The sequence below is a fragment of the Vidua macroura genome, unplaced genomic scaffold, assembly GCF_024509145.1.
Source record: "Vidua macroura isolate BioBank_ID:100142 unplaced genomic scaffold, ASM2450914v1 whyUn_scaffold_123, whole genome shotgun sequence".
NCBI lineage: Eukaryota > Metazoa > Chordata > Aves > Passeriformes > Viduidae > Vidua > Vidua macroura.
Window position 1 is genome coordinate 517,740 of NW_026530545.1, and position 20,345 is coordinate 538,084.

General features: G+C 40.6%; 1 protein-coding gene across 1 annotated transcript in view; it reads right to left on the bottom strand.

Annotated features, from left to right (window-relative positions):
* TFAP2D (transcription factor AP-2 delta) overlaps positions 1–20,345 on the bottom strand; it is a 47,014-nt gene that overhangs the window by 14,792 nt on the left and 11,877 nt on the right. The window contains 3 exon segments of the mRNA XM_054004801.1: positions 4,839–4,980; positions 12,261–12,379; positions 15,049–15,214. Coding sequence (XP_053860776.1) covers positions 4,839–4,980; positions 12,261–12,379; positions 15,049–15,214 — 427 coding nt within the window.

Here is a 20,345-nt window from a genome sequence, read left to right on the forward strand (position 1 = left end):
TTATCTGGACCATGAGTGAACAGACATCACTTACTTTCCCTTGGTTTATGATTCAGTTAATTGAAAAAAAGGAAAGGGGACCTGTCCAAATTAGCATGGAATTCTCCATTGCCTGTATTGGAAATAAAGGCACTAATGGGGGATCAGGAGGGCATGATCACCTCCAGATGATCAGGACACTCAGCTAGGGCCCTGATCTTTATTGGATTAACCTGGTACTGGTTTCAGTGACTACGTGTAGCCTGGTAACAGTGCTACCCAGTGAAGTGTAGAGTGACAAGGGTCACCCTCACACCTGCAGACCATTTGTCACCATCTGATAACATCCATGCAGTTATGCTCCTCTGGTCTCCTAAATCCTGTGGCTTCCTGAGAATAAATCCTGTTGTGGGCTGTCTCCCAGGACTTGCCCAAAAGATATTTAGGAGAATTCAATGAGCCATTCTAACATGTTAGTAACTTGGACAAGTGCAGTCTGATGACTCAGAGTGTGTGTGGTTTACTCTGGTAGCATAGATGCAATCACTGTGCCTAGGGGCAGTTTCTAATACTAAAGAGCATCTCTGTTGGTCCATGATTCCTTTTAAGAGATTAATTGCACACCTGGTCCTACATAAAGTTTGGGTTTTTCATTATCACCTTGTAACTACTGTCTTTTGGGACATGGGTATAATGGAAAAAGTCGGTAAACAGCTTGTTGATCTTTGGAAGGTCCTTCACTGCTAAGTTATAAGCAAGAAAACTGTGCTAAGCTGGTTTTACCCTTCACTTTATCACAGTGATACAAGCTGGGAACAGAGATCTTGGATAGCTCTCTCTTGACTAAGAGGAGATGCAGAAACCAATTTCCTGCTGTGCTGCTGGACCCCATCCAAGCCTGATTTCTCTAAATGCTTGTCATCTGCATGGACCTAGACACCGACTGCTTGAAAAGACAGCATCACCCCAGCCTTTCAGGCAAAGAGAGGTATTCAGCAGAAATGTATGTAAATGCAGCATACAGTTTTAATGAATCAGGTCCTTAGAGGAAAAACAGTTCCTTTCAACAACTGAAAACAGTCAGTCATTTTGGCTTCTAAACAATCCACTATCCCCAGTCGGCCCTGTCAGCACTGCTCGTCTCTCCTTCCTCCAACCTCTACTTTCTACCTGTTGAAAAAGTTCATCTTAAAAGTTCTTTTATTTTAACAAAGGAAAGTGTCAGAACCATGTGTGCAATTAAGTTCCCTTCTATCTTCACGTGTCAAAAGTCTTTACTGAATGTTGGCAGATTGAAAGAAAAGAAAAAAAACTTTTTTATTATACATGAAAACCTGTAAAAGGCAGTAACCTACTTTTTTTTTCAAGGGGATTTCTAGGCAAAATGGTGTCTCAGAGCCTCCACTACCAGTAAAATATCACCTGGGGTAGTGACAGGGAGAGGGGTTGGCAGTTTTTTGCTGAGTTAAACTGTGATTTTGAAAAGCAAAGGAAGATGGTTGTGCTGTCCTAGAGGGACACAGATTAATAAAAATAGTCCTGGTCACTCCTGCCTAGGAGACGTCTAATGATTTGTGATACATGGTGAGATGATCCAGGATATGACTGGAAAAAGAGAAAAAATTCTGTACTGGGTCAAAACAAGAGCCCATGTGAACCCCTATTCTAAACCCAAACCCGGGATGCAGCACCCATGGAGGCCATGATCCCTACCAGTGGCCAAAGCAAATGCCTGGTGTTGAGTACAAGAGTGGGGCAAATGTGACCCCACTAATCTGATTTATTCCGAGAGTGGCAGAGTTGCCAGGTATCCAAGGACCAGACATCAGAGAAGTGTCATGAGCCAGATGCTGATTAGTCTGTGCTGGCTGTAATCAATTCCACAATAAAATTGTTGATCACAGTATTCTGGTTTGGTCTGTGTAAATGTGGGTGCATCTGTCCCTCTGATCATATGGAAGACCTTGTGCTGTGAAACACTGGGATGTTTCCTGTGGGATGCTGTGCCTCTCCAGCAACTGGAATAGTTGACACAGCCTTCAGCAGTGTTGCAACTGTCCAAGCTGCAAACTGGTCAGGTTCTGTCCCCTGCTGTAAAACCTTTCAGGCTCTCCCATGCCTCTGCAAGGCAAATTGACCTATGTTTAAAGACCCTATTAAAACCAGGTCCCACTGTTTTTTTTTCTATTTCTACATGAATTGAATATGTATCCTGAAACCTTTTTTACATTTCTAGGATTGACAGGCCAATATCAGTACCCTTTGGCCAGAATTGTGACAATTCAGTCTTTCTTTGGGGCATTTTGGTCGGTCCAGAAAACCATCCACTTGCCCAGACAATCATCTGCTTAGTCAAAGGAGGTGAGTGGAAAGAAAGAGAATAGTAGGAGACTGGTTTCTCTCATTGCTTATGCCTTTCTGGCCCTTTCAGCTCTTTTTCAACCTGTTTCTCTCCCATCCTGCCATTGCTGACACTTGTGTTCAGCAGTGAACAGTAGCTACACAGCCCAATCTTCTCTTCTTCCCACGACAATCATTAAGTAGAGCTCTCATTCTTCATTGTCTAGTCCATAAAACTGTTAGAACAGACCATGGCACCATCCTGTTGCATCAATTTGCACTGTCCCAGGCAGGTCCTGAGTTTGCAAATGTGAGAGACCATTTCCATGAGGTAGCTTTGGAAGATGAAGCAGTTTAACAAAATGAATGTGATTTGTTCCATGATGGACAGCGGTCCTGTCTTTGTTCTCTGTAATTCTATCAGCATGGCCTCAGACCAGGTAGGGCTGAGCAGGACAATGAAAAGAGTAACTTAAACTCAGTGGCCTCCATGTGTTGGCTGTTGGCATCTAAAGCATCAGTTTTTAGTTTTCACTGGCCACAGTTCTGTACAGGGCAGCTGAACTGCTTCCACTCAGGGTGGATGGATTGCTTGATTATAAAGTCTGGATGCCCTTGATGTCAAAGGAGGCCTGGGAGCTCCTACTGGACACTGGAGCCTTCATCACTGTAGACATTTAGGGCTTTGTTTCATTACACACATGTAGATTTGTAATACCCAAGACATCCATATCCACTGGCAAATACAACACAGTAACAAAAAGAGATCTGTGTGCCACTGGAGCAGCAGCTCATGGCCAAACTGGATAACCCAGTTCAACTCAAATGGCAGTGTGTGCATGTGTTTTGGCAGCTGAATTGAGGCCAATGAATTCAGATGTCTAAATCTGTAATGGAAGTACACCTAGATATGAAAAACTGTGGAAATAATTTTACCCTTTCCACTTGTTTCCCCTCATCACCTATATCCTGAGGATTGTGGAAATAACTTTGTTCTTTCCCCTTATTTTTCCTCAAGACCACACATGTGAACACTTCTGTGGGCTTCTGGCCCTGTCCCACAGTGGGCAGCAGCAACACACACAGACAGTGGCACTCCAGCTCTTTCCACAGACAAAGCTTTCCACGAGTGATCTTACCACCCTGGAATTTCTGTGTCGGTTTTGGTAGCAGCATAATAATCCCCTGCTTTTTCTGGTGTCAGCACTCACAAGCCCATGAGTCAGGGAAGTTGTAGAATTGCTGAAATTGCCAGCCTAGAGTTTTGGTATGGCTGGTGAGTAGTGGAAAGTCGTGATGCTTGTCTAGAGCTCTTTGCATCAGACACGTGGAAGCATGGCCAGGAAATGCCATGCTGATATTGTGATGTCATGGACCTGTGTCTCCTGAACACCTGGGCAGGACTGGGAATCTCTGTTCTCCTTGCAGGCAGGAGAGGGCAGTAGTAACACACACATTGACCCATCTGTCCCTGTTACCAGCTCTGACTGCAGTGGGATGTGGCCTTCCTATTATTGACAGACCTCCCTGTGCAATTTCCTGGTGCTTTTAGCTGATAGGATGGGGAATCTTGCCAAAGCAGGACATTAGAATACAAAGGACAATCCAGCCCTTTCCCCTAGTACAGGGAAATTACTCCCTGTTGAATATATCACAGCCTGGAAGGGTTTTCAAACACTTCCAACATGGAGGGGATTATTTGAGAGCTCAGATTTGTGGTCTCAGCTCTACTTCAGCCTCAAATATGACACTGCAGTAAGCACAGCAAGACTGTGAATGTGTTCAAGGTTACCCCACACAGTCAGACCACACACCTAGGGCAGGTCTGCCCTACTCCACACAGACTATTTATTCCTGTTTCCCATGGCTCATGAAGGCTAATTCTTCCCTCGTCAAGGCTAATTAACCTAGATGAAATGTTATCCTAACATGATGTTACTGCTCCGGGGAGACGAGTGGCTTGTTTAGAGTGAAGTCTGATGCCTCTTTGTGTCTTTAATGTCTTTAGCAAAGCTCCCCTGCTGTTGTACATTGTTCTAGTGCCTTTGACTTCAGGGGAGCTCTTGCAGTTTGCATCCAGAGAGGATCGGTCCTGCAAACTAGCTCTCCCTCAGCAGACTAATGATAATTATCCAACAGTAACCAGACTTCAGCAAAGGCTCAGATCTCCTGCTCACACACAAACAGGAGACAAAGCCAGCTTCCATCCCACAGATCTTACCTCTGTACCTCTTAATATCCTCTGTTCTCATCTAAACCAAAGCATCTGGGAAGATGTACATGCCCCCTTAACCACAGGCAATGAGAGCACAGCCACTAAAACACCACTGCAGTAAATAAGGTTCCTCTTTCAGCATCTCCGAGGAGGATCTCACTCACCCGCAGCCAGTGAGCACTGTTTGTGATAGCAGTCACCACAATCCCAGCTCCATACTCCCACTCCTCCCTCCCCCAGCCCACAGATCCAACATGGAGAAGTGACAGACCGATTTCTTTTTTCACTTCCCCTCCCTCCTTACTTCGTCGCTAGGATCATCTTTTTCCTCGCTGTCTGCTCTTTCTGTTCCATGTGCTGTCTGGCAATGTGCTCTCCTACTGCCTTGGCAGGGAACTCTGTTTCACAGGTGTAGCCGAAATCTCTGGCCAAATGTAGTGCTTCCCCTGCGGTCAAACAAAATGGGTCAGTCATTTCTTAGGGTTATTATTATCATCATCATTATATTGTTGTTGTTATTGTTACAGAATTTATTACATTTTTAAAAAAAACCCTCAAACATTAGCAAGTCACTTCTGTAGACAGTCATTCCCAAGTCAGTTACAGATTTCAGCCCAACTGGCCTGTTAATATTTGTTTAGCCATCAGTTGATGCCAGACAGAAGATAGGAAGGATATTCCTCTCATCAGATGGAAGGATGTCCCTCTCAGGAGAAAATACTGGCCAAGACACTTGGCCCTGTCTTGCCACCAGTGAGTATTGGGCGGCTGCCCAATTTTGCAAGCCCTGTTCGTCGTCAATATTCAAGGTATGGAAAAGAGCAGAAAGTAGGAATAAACAACTTTGAAGAACTGAGTCAGTCTTTGGTGCTTCACTGCCTGTGTCTAACGGAAGAAGAGCCCTCTACCCTAGGAAAGACCCTTGGGAGTAACACACATTCCAGTACATTTGCCTAGAGGTTAAGCCCCACACCAGAGAAGAGCAGACCCCACTGGAGAACTCAATAAATAATCTTGTTTCCAGAAGGATTAAAATTTACTGTTTCCATTAAACAAAACTGACCAGTCAAAACAATAAGGGAAGATAATGAAGAGGAGAGTTGCACTGAGCACCTCTCTACCTCACTACAAAGACTGAACACAAGAATACAACTCTGTGCTGGCTGCCAAATGCCTCTGGAAGGACAGGACCCTCTTCACTAGCTTAGAGAATCCAGAATTTAATTTTAGGGTTTACTGAACACTCTGACCTGCACGCTGTGACTCTGACAACCTCGGTGTGGGATTTATCTGATCAAAAGCAGCTGCCTGGATTGTGAACAGCTGTGCCTAAGTTAGTCTTTGCCTGGTGGGAAATAGGCATTTCCAGATGACACTTATCTCATTGCAGAAAGAAGAAATAGGTCAGCTACCAGAAGCATATGTTGAAGCACATCTGCATGAGTGACTAACAGAGATGTGCTCCAGAATAGTTTTGGAGTTCAGAGGTTGTGGGTTTTTCACTTTTCTTTTTTTTTCATAGTTGTGTGTTTGATTTCCATCAGGAGAAGTGGCATTGGACTCTGGCTCTTTGAAGTTCAAAAGGCTGATGCTGTCAGGAGGGATACAGGACATGCAGCTCCTCGCTTTGAGAATATCTGCAGTGGAATTCATCAGATTAAATGTCAATATTGATGTCTGACTTAATACTTTCAAGTCAATGGAGACAAAGTAGCACTTGAAGCATGTATCATCCAATACTAGAGTAGAAGGCAAAAGGGAATCAGAGGAATTATGGAAAGTCTAGATTAGAACTCAGGAAGTCACCTTCTGCTGACAGCATTGCCTTAGATGAGATTATTCAAGGCTTTTCCAAGACAAGACTTGAATGTTTCCAGCTATGGAAATTCCACAGATATTCTGAGCAACATGACAAAATGTTTAATTATTAATTTAACTTCATTTAATAATTAAATTAAATCATTAAACCCAGAAGTGCTGATTTCTCCCTGTTTACTATGATCTGACATGAGAAGGTGCAACGGCAATGAAGATGGGGAGATGAATCCCATCCTCAGCAAGGCTTGGTTAAGCCAAGGAAGAGGAGAAGTTCCATGGAAACAGTGGTCCTGTGCCAGGGACAGTATAAGGAATAAGAAACTGCATGCACTGACCTCTACTTCAACTCCATTCTCTCCCTTTTGAGATATTATTGTCTCCCCTTCTACCACTGGAGTTTTCATGGAAAAACACCTTTTGATTCCACAAGAAATTGCTTTACTGTGTGTTTATCTGCCCCAGTTTATTCAGGTACTGACAAAATCCATGCACCACTCCCAGGCAATCTGTTTGCTGATACCAGCCAGCTACAACCTCTGCAGCTGTAAAGCTTTACAGCTAAAATTGAATATTTTAGTCAAAATCATCTGCTTTCTTTGGATTTTTTTAACATGATTTCCCATATTCCTAAAACGAATGAAGACATTAACAAGCAGTCAGTATCTCTGAGCTGAAAGGAGAAACAGTTTCCACTTAGTTTGCAGCTTCTAGAAAAGTAAAATAATTTTCAGTAAAAACAAAATGTATTTCAGTGATAACTTAATAAAGAATCAGAATGAAAAGTTATAGAGCTGACTGATCGCTTTATATTTGAAACATCTATCCCGGACTTCTTCATGGGTGAGAAAGAGCACAAATTTAAGCCATAGCTTTTACATTTCTGTAGAGTAGTTTCAAAATGTCTATTTCAGATATGCTTTTAATCTTCCTTAAATAAAGTCTTACAGAGTAAATCTATCTCAGAAGAGGACCAGGTTTTCTTTAAAACTAAATTCTGTTATAATACTTTATAGGTTTATCTTCATTCCAGTATGGAAAGAAAACAAAAGTCAAACCCTTTGTAGCTGTCATCAGGTGGAATTACACTTCTCCAGACAGCTTCAGCATGGTCCCAGTCAGTCCCAGTAACAAGGAATATAGATAGCAAAGAATTTAAATATTTAGCCATTGGAAAAGTCTTGGTTTCTTCAAGAGAGCAGAGCTTTTTGTGTTGAAATGTAGGCACTCATTTAACACAATCAACAACTAAGTGACTGAAATGTGAATGTATCCACTTACTGTTAGAAAAAAGGGAATGAAAATGTGAATTGTCATTAAAATTCATATTTACAAAGTTGGTTTATATTATTTGCTAGAGCTGAGAAAATTGTACTAAACTGTTCTGATAATCTGAGAAAAGTAGTCAAAAGTATAAAACCTGTCTGGAGCTGGGATTGTGATTGTGATATAAAACCATTTGAGCAAATAGAAACAAAATTACTTATCTCTTCATGGATATAGATTGGTTAAAATGTAGATACAAATGTAATTACTGTTTTTCATGAAGTAATAATTAAAATACTTTAAATTAAAATTGAAAATATTTTTTGCTGGAAATGGAAAGCTCACTTATACTAAAAATGCATGTTAGAGCTATGCATAGTTATTCATATAAGCATGCATATACTATAAGGAGTAAGCATCCTGAATTATAACTACAAATTCTAAATTAAAATAAAAATTTGGACTTGAGAACACTCTGCAAAGCATAAGTTCTCCTATCTCATTGTTGAGCAAAGATGCAATTTTAAACCAGGACCAAATGATGATTTGACACTTAGAAGTGTACTGTGATATACTTATTTTTTTGAGAGTAGATGTCCCTTTGATTACTGTACAGTAGGATTAAGTCTGCTTGGTGGGGGAAAGTAGTTTATACGAAATGTCATAGAACATGTTTTTTCTTTTTCTACAGCATAATTCGGACAAACATTTACTTTGGGAGAAAATGTGTAAATGTTGGAAATGTGGATGAACTAGACTTTTTTATTTAACCTTAGATTTCCCATCTTCTGCCTACCTGTTATTTACATCAGGGTAGGAATCATGATAAAGGTAGAAACCACTAAATCCCCTGACTTTTCTAGTTACTTGCCTTGTTTCAATCTAAATTCAACCTAAAATACAATTTCCCCGTGTGTGACACCCCCAGCTCGTTCCTCTTGCCGAGATAAAGAGCAGATGTTGGGAATATTGGACTCTCCTTAAACCCAGCTCTACAGCTCCTGGCAGCGCTGCCTCTGCTCTGCAGTTTGACAATTGACCAGAGAGCTTTGCAAGATGGAAAAAGGACAAGTGCTGGAGCAGAATTGGCAGGGACAGCTCTGGAAAGCCTCGGTGGGGAGAGCAGCACCTCGAAAGGTTTCTGTGGGCAGGTGCAAGGAGTGGCGTGAGGGTCCCCCGGGGCCAGCAAGTGTGAGAGCTGCTCCTATGCAGAGGGAAGGCAGGAGCCGTGTCCCCAGGAGAGGGACACTCAGCATCTGAACCTCCCACTCTCTCCTCGGCTGTGCCTCCTCCGGATGCTCTACCCAGCAGAAATGTTACTCAGGGGGAGGAGGGACAGGCGGGAGGTGGAAGGAAAGTTTATTCTATTTGTAGGGTGAGAAGAGAGAAGGAACAAGTGGAAGGATATTTAAACAAAGGCTGGTGGGGGAGAAGTGTGATAGTTGAGAGCACGATGAAAAAAGAAACCACTGACCTATTTTTCTCAAGAGTTTTGGTCCCCAAATGATGAATGTCATTAATTCTGTGTCTAGGAAATTTAGCATCCTAATCAGGTTTGACAGAAAAACAAACTCTAGAATTTGCTTTTTTTTTTTTAATCTGATGGTTTAAAAATCATTCATGCACTGCTTTAACCTGCATCTGCAATCACATGTATGTTTTGTAAGTGACCCATTCAAACAGAAGGGGACACATCCCCTCTTTTCACATCCTTCCTTGCTCCCACTGGAGAAGCTTTTGACTCTTTTGAGCATGCAGTCAAGCTTAGCTTTGGAAATACTAGTATTTATGCTAGGAGCCTTTATTTTACAGCTAATATGTTCGTAAGAAAAATGACCTTTCCCTCCATCTAGTCCAGGCACTAGAGGGCATCCCTCGCCTGCAGGTTACACAAAGATGTGTCCCCAAACTGCTCAGGAGAGTCCTGCAACACTGACTTCACCCTCCCTGTCTGCCTTTCCCCTCGTTGTGCTGATTTATGTGCATGACAAAGAGAACAGAACTGATCTGTCAAACAATTCTTATTTTGGGCCGCAGATGTCCCTACCAAAGACTCTCTAAAGATGAGACTTGATCAAGCCAGCAGTAAGCATCCTGCAGCAGAGCAGAACTCCAAAGAGAAAAAAAATTTGCAGAAAACAGGAGGCCACAGAATAATTTTCATAAAGTCTGGACCTTAATGTGACAACCACAGCCCAGAAATAAATTTCAGTTCCTCCTTGAGCTTAACAGACTCCCCAAAACTCAATGATTTCAGTACATTTTAGAGGAAGAGAAGTATGAGTCATGCCAGAGATTTTTGACTTGGTTTTGGTCAATAATGCAACTAATTTTGCCTTATCTTGTATCACATAGATATTCAAGATGCTTTTACCTTAAAGAGATATTAAAAGCTCAATATATTGAAGACTGTGAGGACCTTTAATAATAATAAATTTAGAACCATCTAAAGTCAAGAGTGACACAATCCTGGGTTCCTATGAGAGGTACACAAAGTGTACCTGATATTTTTGAGATTTAAATAAATAAAACTAACAAATTATTATTATTATTTCAATTTCTGTATTGCTATCACACAGAAAAAGCTCATGTTGCCTTCTCGTTGGATTCTCTAAACCACAGAATAAGCCTGTGTCCTTCCATTTCTGCCTCCTCCAGCAGCAGGAACCATTGAAGGATGGTTTTCCTTGAAGAAACTGTGCTGTAAGTTAGTTCCACCTGTAAGGAATATCTGCATGTCCAAAGTGAGAGCAGCTTATACCACCAAGAATTCAACAAGCATCTCGAAGTTTGGCCAGAAATTGGTTACACAGACAGGAAATGAGCTTCACTTAGTTTTCTGTTGGAATTTTAACACAGTGGTGCCATTCCCAAAAATTCCATTGGATAAAATTCACTATTAGCATACCCAGGCACAGAGGTCTCTGCCAAAGTGAGCTCAGGCACATCAGTATTTATCTTTAGGACTCACAGCAAGGCAATCCAAGAACAGAAGCAACATCATAGGTTTGATAGCAGGTTTGTTACTGGCTTTGAATAAAGGCAGGGAGGTGGGTACAGCTGCATTTCTGGGAAGCAGGAATCTCACCCTGGCTTACAGTAAAGGTTCTCAGCCATCAGCCCCAGGCCAGCAGTTGTCAGACAGGTACCTCCCTCTCAGTCTCTTCTGATGAATGAATAGCTGGTCACATAGAATCCCAGAACCATGGAATGGTCTGGGTTGGAAGAAACTTTAAAGATCAACCAGCTCCACACCCTGCCATGGGCAGGGACACCTTCTGCTATCCCAGGTTGCTCCAAGCCCTGTCCAGCCTGGCCTTGGGCACTTCCAGGGATCCAGGGGCAGGCACAGCTTCTCTAGGCATCCTGTGCCAGGGCCTCACCATCCTCACAGGCAAGAATTTCTTCCTAATTTCAGATTTCAGCTTAAAGCCATTGCTCTGTTTACTAATAAAACACAGCTGTGTTTATTCTGCCCTGACCCGAGATGCCTGAAGGTGGGAACAGCCCTTGCTCCTCTAACTTGGTACCTTTTCTAAGACTGTAATTCCATGAGAACTTCCTCTTGTAAGCAGATGTGATATGGACACACCTGTATTTCAGAGCAGCCCCACTCAACTTCCCTGTGCCCAGTGACCCCTGAAAATTTCAGTCCCTTGTCACAGCTGCTGAAAACCTCCAATGTTGAGGATTCAATGTTATTTCTGCCTTGAAGAGTCTCCATCCCTTAGGATAATAAAAAACTCACAAAGTTCTGAGCAAGCTCTTCTAATTGACCCTGCTTGGAGCAGGGGGATTGGTCTAGGAGATCACCAGAGGTGTCTTCCAGCCTCAATCCTTCTGTAATTCTGTAATTCTCCGATAATACGTGCTGAGACCTCAGCCTACTTGCCTAGATCTGTATGGACCTTTCAGGCTATGATTGTAGAAGGTATTGACCTTTAGGATGAGCTGAGTTCTCTCAGCATCAAGGAGGAGGGATCTGAAATTCCCAGAGCTGCATCTCACAGCCAAACAACAAACTGGGTATTTAGTGGATTCACCCAGAACAGAAGAGATGCAGGTAGAGTTTCTTCCCTTTGCCTGAGGGGTTTGAACCTGCATCTCCCAGCTGAAGGTTTGAAGAACCTGGCAGTATTTGGTGAATGATATTTAAACAACAAATAAAGGCCAAGAAAGAATCTCCTGAGCCTGTCTAGATATTATCTGAAAGCAGATTTCATTCATTTATGTGTGTGGGGAAAAGGCTTGTCTAAATATTATGCTTTCTTATGGGAGAAAAAAAAAATCATCACATTTTTGGACCAGCTCCAGGAAATTCATAAGTTAAAAAAAAAAAAGGATAAACAAACCTACTTACAGAGTTAGTATAAGACATTCATCTCCCTCACAAGAACACTCAGAACATCAATTTGTAAGCAGAAATCAATGCTGAGGAAACTGCAGGACCAAGACACTTGCTAGGAGCCAAGATATCTAAGAGTAAACTTCCATTCTGCCACTCACTCTTTCTGTGGCTTTAGGCAAGTCAGGTCTCTTTATACAAAATACGGATCATGGAATTTAACCCTATGGCTGAAAAGGGTTGCATGCCATGAAACATTTTAATTATAGTTATATTACATTGCAATATTAGAGACCCTACCTTCTACCAGGGAAGTCAGGAGTGTGACATTTGCTGCTTTTCTTCTTCCTGCAGGTAAATTTAGTCCAAGTCTGTCTAATTTTTCTCGCAAGCAGCGTCCTCCGTTCTTGGATTTTGCTCTGTCATGAGAGAACAGCAGGAAAGAGATATATTTGTCTTTATTCTGCACCTTTCCCCCATGTTAATATAAGCCTAGAAATTGTACACGCTTCATTAACGAATATGTGGGGTAATGCCCACAGTAGTGACATCCATGGGAAATATTTCGGAGCTGTATTCCTAATTTCCTGCTTGCTCTAAATGATTCTTTAACATCGGCTCTTTGGCAGAGTTAAAGGTTTTAATGCCTGTCATGGGGGCATCAGATCTTCAGGCAGTTTCCACCTAGTGAATCCCAGTGTCCCGATTTGGGCATGGCACCTGGGTTACAGTGACTAAATGTAAATATTGACAGTGCAAACATTTATATCTGATTTAGCCAAGCCAGGCTCCAAAGACAAATTAGAGAGAAAACATGACTCTCTAGAATTAGATTAAACAGATATTCACAATGAGTGAACTTTACTGTCTGGCTTGTCTGGCTATTAAAGCAAGCCAGATAGCTACTTAAAAGTAGATGTCTATGTGGAAACCAGCTCTAACTGTCCCTCCATAATTTAAGTAGAGATCTGGGTATTTAGAAATGTTGCCTAAAAAGCCCAAAACTCACAAGTAAGAAGGCCAAGGGAATAGGAAATGCTGAAGCTAAAATCTCATCCATCATTGGTTGTCTGTGCCCCTATGCCAAATACCTACATCCCACTCTTCCCACAAAATAGGTCCTGGTGTGTCCCAGCTGCTTTTCTGCAGCACCTCAGTGTTTGAGGCATTTCAGACAAATCCACTTATGCAGCAGATGTAGGTTCAAATTCGTCCTCAGCCTGAGGGAATTTTAACCTGTATCTTTCAAACAGTTGCAGCAGTCAGCTGACAGCAAATAAACAATGTTAAAATGCTTAAACAATTAATGAAACAGTGACTGGAACCCTGATACCTACCATCCCAAATGAATGACATGTCCATTAATTAGATAAGAGTCTAGACCTTTGCTTTTTGTACAAGAAATACATAATTAACCCCAAACAAGATTGAGGGGCCCTCAGTTTAAAAAAAGTAATCACTGAATTGCAAAACTAATTGAATAAACATTTTGAGGTTCATGTTCAAGTTCCTTCAGGCAGAGGAAGAAACCAAACATGGAATATCACCATTTGGATGTCTTTTTTAATGCATTAAAAAATACCACAACTTTGGCCAATTCTGAAAAGAATTTTTCCTTTATACAGAAGAACACTTTATTCCCAAAGCAAGCTATTTGGGAAAATAGGTAACCAGTGACTGCTGACAGGATGCAAAAAACAAGCCTTTAAGGTCTTAGGCAAAGAATCAACGAGATTTTGTTTTCTTACATCTTTCCTGGTCAAATAAGAAGTGTTTGAGCCTGTTCCCTAGCTGTGAAACCCTCAGTTACAAACTGACCAAATCTGTTCCACTGCTCTCCCTGATTCATAAAACTGAATTAGCACATCCAAACTGCAGACAGGGAGGAGTCCCTGGCTTTTGCAAAGTCCTGAACCAGGGTTAATCTGGGAGAGGAGATATTTAGTCTGGGTCAAAAACCTGTGGGGATCATTCAAAGATTTTAACAGAAGAGAGAAGTGAGCCCCCACATTCAAGTCAATGCCCTTGAATCCACAATAGCTTGCACTGTATTGATGCAATCTGTAGCACGAATATTTAAAATTAAAATTAGCTGAAGGTTTCTCCAGGATGAAACAAATAGAAGGGAAAATTTTAGTGAATGTAGATTTTGGATTCCAATGCCCATAGAGGCAGTTGAATGGGACTTATGCCTTGAAAACAATTTATGGTCTATAGTCATTTTTCTGCAAGATGTCTCAAGACAGCTCTGGAGTGCCTGCATGTCTCAGGCTGGTTAAAATGACTTTCAGTATAAGCACAAGGATCAGTGTGGCCTTCAGTGCCAGCACTGAAATAGCCGATGACTTTCCAGCTAGTTTTGATCAAAGGGTGTTCAAGCAGCTGATGCCATCTGAGCTGACGCCTCAGGGACACCGTGACTTAGATATGCCTGGCTGAATTACAGTTGCCTCCTACTTTTCCTCCTCTTGCAATGTGAGGCATAGTCTGCCCCTTTCCTTCTTTCTGCTCCTGCTCTCTGCAGGTGTCTGCTCTGGTCAGTGAAGGGTCAGAGGCAAAACTTTACCTAATTATTTGCTTCTCCCCCAGTATCTCACAATTAGAAAAGTAAAACTAGTTTATTCTTTTTTTGTGCTCAAAAAAAAAAATGCAGAGAAAGGAAGAAAAGTGTATCCCTACACCTGAGTGTTATATTTTTTTGTTGAGTGAGGGCTGTAATTATTGTAAAATTATTTGCTTTAAGACTGTTTCTCAGCAAAAATTTAGATTTCTAGGTCTGGTGAAAATTTCCACACATTGAATTTCCTTTTTTTTTTTTTTTGCTCAAAACAAATCAAAGCAACATCTATCTACATCTGATGAGTAACAGAACAGAGGAGGTCAAAAAAAATCAGTTTGATGAAAAATGTAAACTTGCTAATTTACTGAAAATTCCCAGTGTTCCCTCCTCATCCATCCCCTTCTGTTCACCTCAAGTGTGACCACTATCCAAATAGGGGGAAAAGAATAAAGCCTATCTGTTGAAAATAAAAAAAGTTACAGCAGTTACTGCATTGTCTAGGGGTTGTTATCCTCACCTTCGACTTACCTTCTCAAAATACCTCCGAGGAGGGAGGCGTTGAGGCATTCTGGTGGTGAAAGGCGCCTCTTTACCTCTGCGATGGTCACTTTGTACTTGGAAGTGGAGCTGAGCAGAGACAAGCGACCAGGAACGGAGCAGAACAGGTCGGTGGGGTTGACAACACAGGTGCCACCTTCAAAAAAAGGAAATATTAAAGTGAGGGAAACCTCCTCTTCTGTATTTTGACAAACTCAACCATGAAGAACAATTCTGTGGTTCTCTTGTGTTTGGTTTTGTTTGGGTTTGTTTTTTCTTAGGGCGTGTGTGCTTTGGCTAATATTATTGTTTTGAGAAAAATGAATGTGTTGGAATTTCTGTGTGGGAACAGTGATATATTAGATCTCATAAGATTTACAGTCAAAATACCTTGTTATAGTTATTTGATATAATTTGATTTCATGTTCTGGAAAAATTACTGATTATCACAAAGGTATCTCCAATCTAGTACGATTAAAAAATAAGATTGAACTCACAATTAAAAAAAAAAAAAAAAAACACAGTTTGAAAATACTGGGATGTTGGTTCTAATGAGAAATGTTAAATTTAACTCTCATAGCAGTATTTAGGATTACAAAGATGCAAGAACACTGTGGATGTGCAGTGATTTGCAGCAAGAACAGCATTCCACACCTTTGAACTCATAAATTCCTTCCAAAGTTAGGTCAAATCCTCAGCTGATATTAACGATTGAAATCTATTGAGCTACATCAGTTTATCTCAGGTTAGCTCTGCAATTGTTTATTTCTTGAGAGTGGCAATTACTTGGCCTGGGTCTAAAACTGTTGAATGATCACCAAATCTTTCAGTCAAGACTGTGATCAATAACTCCTCAGGCAAAACTGAGCTTTTAACTTAAAGTTAGTATGAGAGAGAGAAAGAGAGAAAACTTTCTCTTCTACTCAAGAGAGTAGAACAAACTCCCAGGGAAAAAAAAAAAAAGAAATAATCTTAAGGACTAACACATATTTTATCACCAAGCACAAAACACTTTTCTTTGACCTGCCTTCTCCAACCTGACTACAACAAAAAAATTCTGTGGAAGAAATAAACCTTACCACTGCATGCACTATTATTCCCTGGGGGAAAGATGAGAAAAAGAAGAATGAGCTGCGTATGACAGTGATACAAAATATCATATAATTCAATGCACTACTAGAAGGAGTTCAGATGGTTTATGTGAGGATGATGATGTGAAGACCTTCTTAGAGCAGAATTAATCTGTACTCATCACTCATGCTTAAAGGAAGCATACTGTATCTTTTAAAATACTGTGTTAGTTTCTTTTTTCCTGTGAGCACCTTAATTTTTTTAATTACAAAAGCTCACTGCTGCACTTAAAAATTTAAGTTTCTAACCCAAATTCTGTAATGAGATTAGAATAGAATAGAATAGAATAGAATAGAATAGAATAGAATAACAATTAAAAGCTCACTTTAGGCAAGATCCTACACCTTTTTTCTTTATCAACTTACACATTAAAATTAAGGTGACTCTGTTCCACTTCTCACAGAGACTGACTGAAGGATGAACCTTCATTAAATGCAGACTATTGCTTGCTTACATAAGGCAAACAGAATTTCTTTCCAAATATTTCAGCTCTTGAAGGTATATTTAAACATTTGTGCTGACAGCAGCACCAGAAAAGAACATCTCTTGGTATCAATCCCAGATGGGTGAGATCCTGACTCAGTACAGCAGGGTATTTTATGACTTCTAATTATGTTCCAGGGCAGATATTAGTGTCCACTTCTTAGACAGGATATAGAGACAATTCATGTATCACCAAAATATGGGCACATCAAGGGCACTGATGCACATTTTTACACAGCTCAAAGCTACAATTAATGAGCTCATACGCTCAAACACAAAAATCTGGCGCCACACGCCTGAAATAATTTTGGGTCTGTGTTGTTTTGGTGTGTTTGGGTTTTCTTTGGTAGATTTTCTTTTTTTTTTTTTCCAGAAACCTGTAAATATTTTCAAGCAACGTTTTCCAACTTCTGGTCTGTCAGGTACATTTGTGAAGAGCGTTAACACTGAGTAGATCTGTTTGTTTGGCATCTGCCACACAATGCACATGCACACGTGTATATATATATACGTGTCAAGAAAACAGTAGCACTGTCTACATATTTATTTACTTCAATGAGTCTCTAGATTTTATAACGAGTGAGACTGTACTGAAATCAGTGTCATATTAAAGTTCATCTCCTTGCCAGGTTAAGCCAGTATGTGCACCCTTTATGCCAGATAAATAATTGTTCCTTTAATCCAAAAACCTGTTACCCTGCAGCTGCTCCTACCCTAACCAGAATTTACTGGAACACTTCTTATTACTATTCAGTAGAAAGTTGCTTACAGTCTGAAATATTTTAAAATATCATGCCCAAGCAATGTGATCTAAACCAAAGCAATTCCAGGTAAGCCAGCTATGGGTTAAAAGTAAAAGAACTCAGCAAGTCTAGGTCATTTGCTTTCCAGAAACATTGGGAACAAGTAGCAAATTACAGGAAGGTAAAATCTATTGCATATAATTATTTCACTCTATTAATTATTCATTGACACAGCAACAGAGAGCAGTGTGGTGCCTTCTAGATGAAGATATGTCTTTGTCACAAGCTGTGTGCATTTTTGAAGGCATGAATTTCCTACCACAAACACCACCTTGGAAAGGAGATGGATGAAGTCCTGGTCTTTGCACCATGTGGTAAACAGAAAAAGGCATAGAGGGCTGCTGGAAAAAGAGGAGAAAGGAGAAGGGCAGCCACACAGGAAGATGAAGGATTAGGTTTCTTGTCAAACACAAGCTTCAGAGTATTTCTTCCTTCCTTCTGATCATGTGTTAGAGTGATTTTGCAAAGCAGCTTAACATGAAGACCACAAGATATGTTTTAAGGTGAACTAAACAGCAGTGGCAACAACCAGCTTTTTTTCCTGTCAACACAATGTGCTGCTGGAAAAGTCAATCCTTGCTTAATTGTTGAGCCAACAATGTCACAACAGAGTACTTGAGAGGTGGGATGCTAAGATACCAGCAGAAGATGCAGAAATAATGCCTCAAAACCAGAGTGGAAATAATGCTTTTTGTGAGTCTAGTGATTCAGCCTGGAGATCCCTATTACTCTCAGCAGTTTTTGCTGGCTTTGGAAATCTTTACAGACTAACTTCTGGTGCCAGGACATGTAAGATGCCTCAGCTCATCAAATTAAGAGTCCCACATGCAGGAACAGCAAAGTAATTTGCCCACAAGTGCGCCTGAAGAAGGGAAAGCTGTGGCCCTTGTGCCCTGACTTGTTATCCATGGCATTCATCCTATGGCAAAGCCAGAAAATGGAAAAGGAGAGCAGGCAGACAGTGAGATAACTGGTGGGATCATCCAGCTGATTGTCTCAGCAATTTTGTGCTCTGAGCACCACGTGAAATGGGCCTGTGAGTGTTAAGAAGACACTTTTTAGGACAACTGTTTATTCCCATAGGGAAGTGATTACGTGGTCTGATCTGCCTTCTTTGGAGATGACTATAAATGGTGATGGTTGTGCTCTTACAGCCAGAGGTCTGGAAACAGAGGCAGGGCAAGATTTAGGCAAAGGGAGAATTATAATTTATATATTGCAACTGATAGATTAGGAGGAAAAAAAGAAAGGAGGGAAGATTTCAGGCACTCCATCCCTTCTTTAAGGCTTCTCTCTCATCCAATTCTATTCCATTATTTCTTTATACATGACAGACTTTTAGTCTCTGATCTGTCATCTTCATGTTGATTTCAATAAATGCAATTGCTCACAAGATAAAAATGGGTGGGAAAGAGAGATGCTTTGTGCAGCTGATCTCATTCTAGATGAGAGACCAAGGGCCCAAAACTGCCGTGTACTGAATCCCCAAATTACCTAAAGAGAATATATATATATAACCCGAGGTAGTTAAAGATGTTCCTGCTCATTGCAAAGGGTTGGACTAGATGTCCTTTAAAGGTCTCTTTCAACACAAAATATTCTATGATACTAACCTATGATTATTTTCAAGTGGCCTGAGAGAGGGGAATGATAAAAGACTAAATTTGTTTTTTTAGTTTACTTTGGGGACACAATCCTTTTCCTTCTAACTGACTGGTTCACGCTCCACACAGTGTCCCCCTTCATGAGAACTATGCTTTTGCTTTGTTTCCTAAGCCTAGAACAAACAAAAGTTAGGCTATGTGGTAGTCAGAGCAAACATGGGGAGAGCATTTTCCCTCTCTTATTCCTGTCTCCACATCAAATAGCACACGTCAGTACAAAATGCCAGCACAAGTGATTATGGGTTGTGCAGATGACAGCAGGGAGAACAGAGCCATGCCTTAACCCACCTGCCTTGTCAACACAATGAAAATCCCAATAACACACGTGGCGAGGACACTGGGTCTGTTTTGGTTGCAGGTTCCCTTTGTACAGATGAAGAGAACAATAGGGTGGCTGGAGTGTGGTGGTTTATTCTGATTTAGTTACTCGGGCACCTGCTGAAATGCAAGGCTTCTTTACACCATCAGAGTAAAATATTTGTGCATCCTTTCATTAATAAAACCAACATTCTGAAATATTTTTTATACTTTTCATAAGCAATGTTTTTGTTTTTTTCAGGAATGACAGAGACAAATGTCCATCAATGTCAATAGATGTTTTTTACACTTTTTACATTTTTTTTTTAATATGTGTCTATAATTTTGTGCATCCTTACACTCTGCAAGGCCATATTTTATTTGTTAATTACAACAGCCACAATATGATAAGTGTTTTATATTCATTCAATACAACATAGTCCCTTTCTCCAAGACATTCACCTGTAAATGTCATGCACCTATGTAAGGAAACATCATAATGCACTGGTGACAACAGTGCAGAAGTGCTGTTTATTTTGTTTTTCAGGATATAGACATTTGTGTACTTGTGTACATTATTAAGTATAAGCACACCTGAATGTCAAGAGATTGATCTTATATAAAATATTAATAGCATGCTATGCTTTTTATTAGTCTATTATTATATCTACTGGTGCTGTTTGTGGGATCCTCCAGTCTATAGTTTATTTTCTGCCCTGTGCTGAAATTTTGGCAAGTATAGAGTACGTTACAAAATAAAGACATTAGAATCTGTCTCTCCTTAGCTTTCTTCCCTTATCATGTAACAAATGTGAGCAAGAAGTTATCAGCACAGATTTTTTCAGTACTGTTTAGTCCCATTTTCAGTTCCAAAAGGTCTATAAGCAATTTAAAAGCAATTTAAAATGTT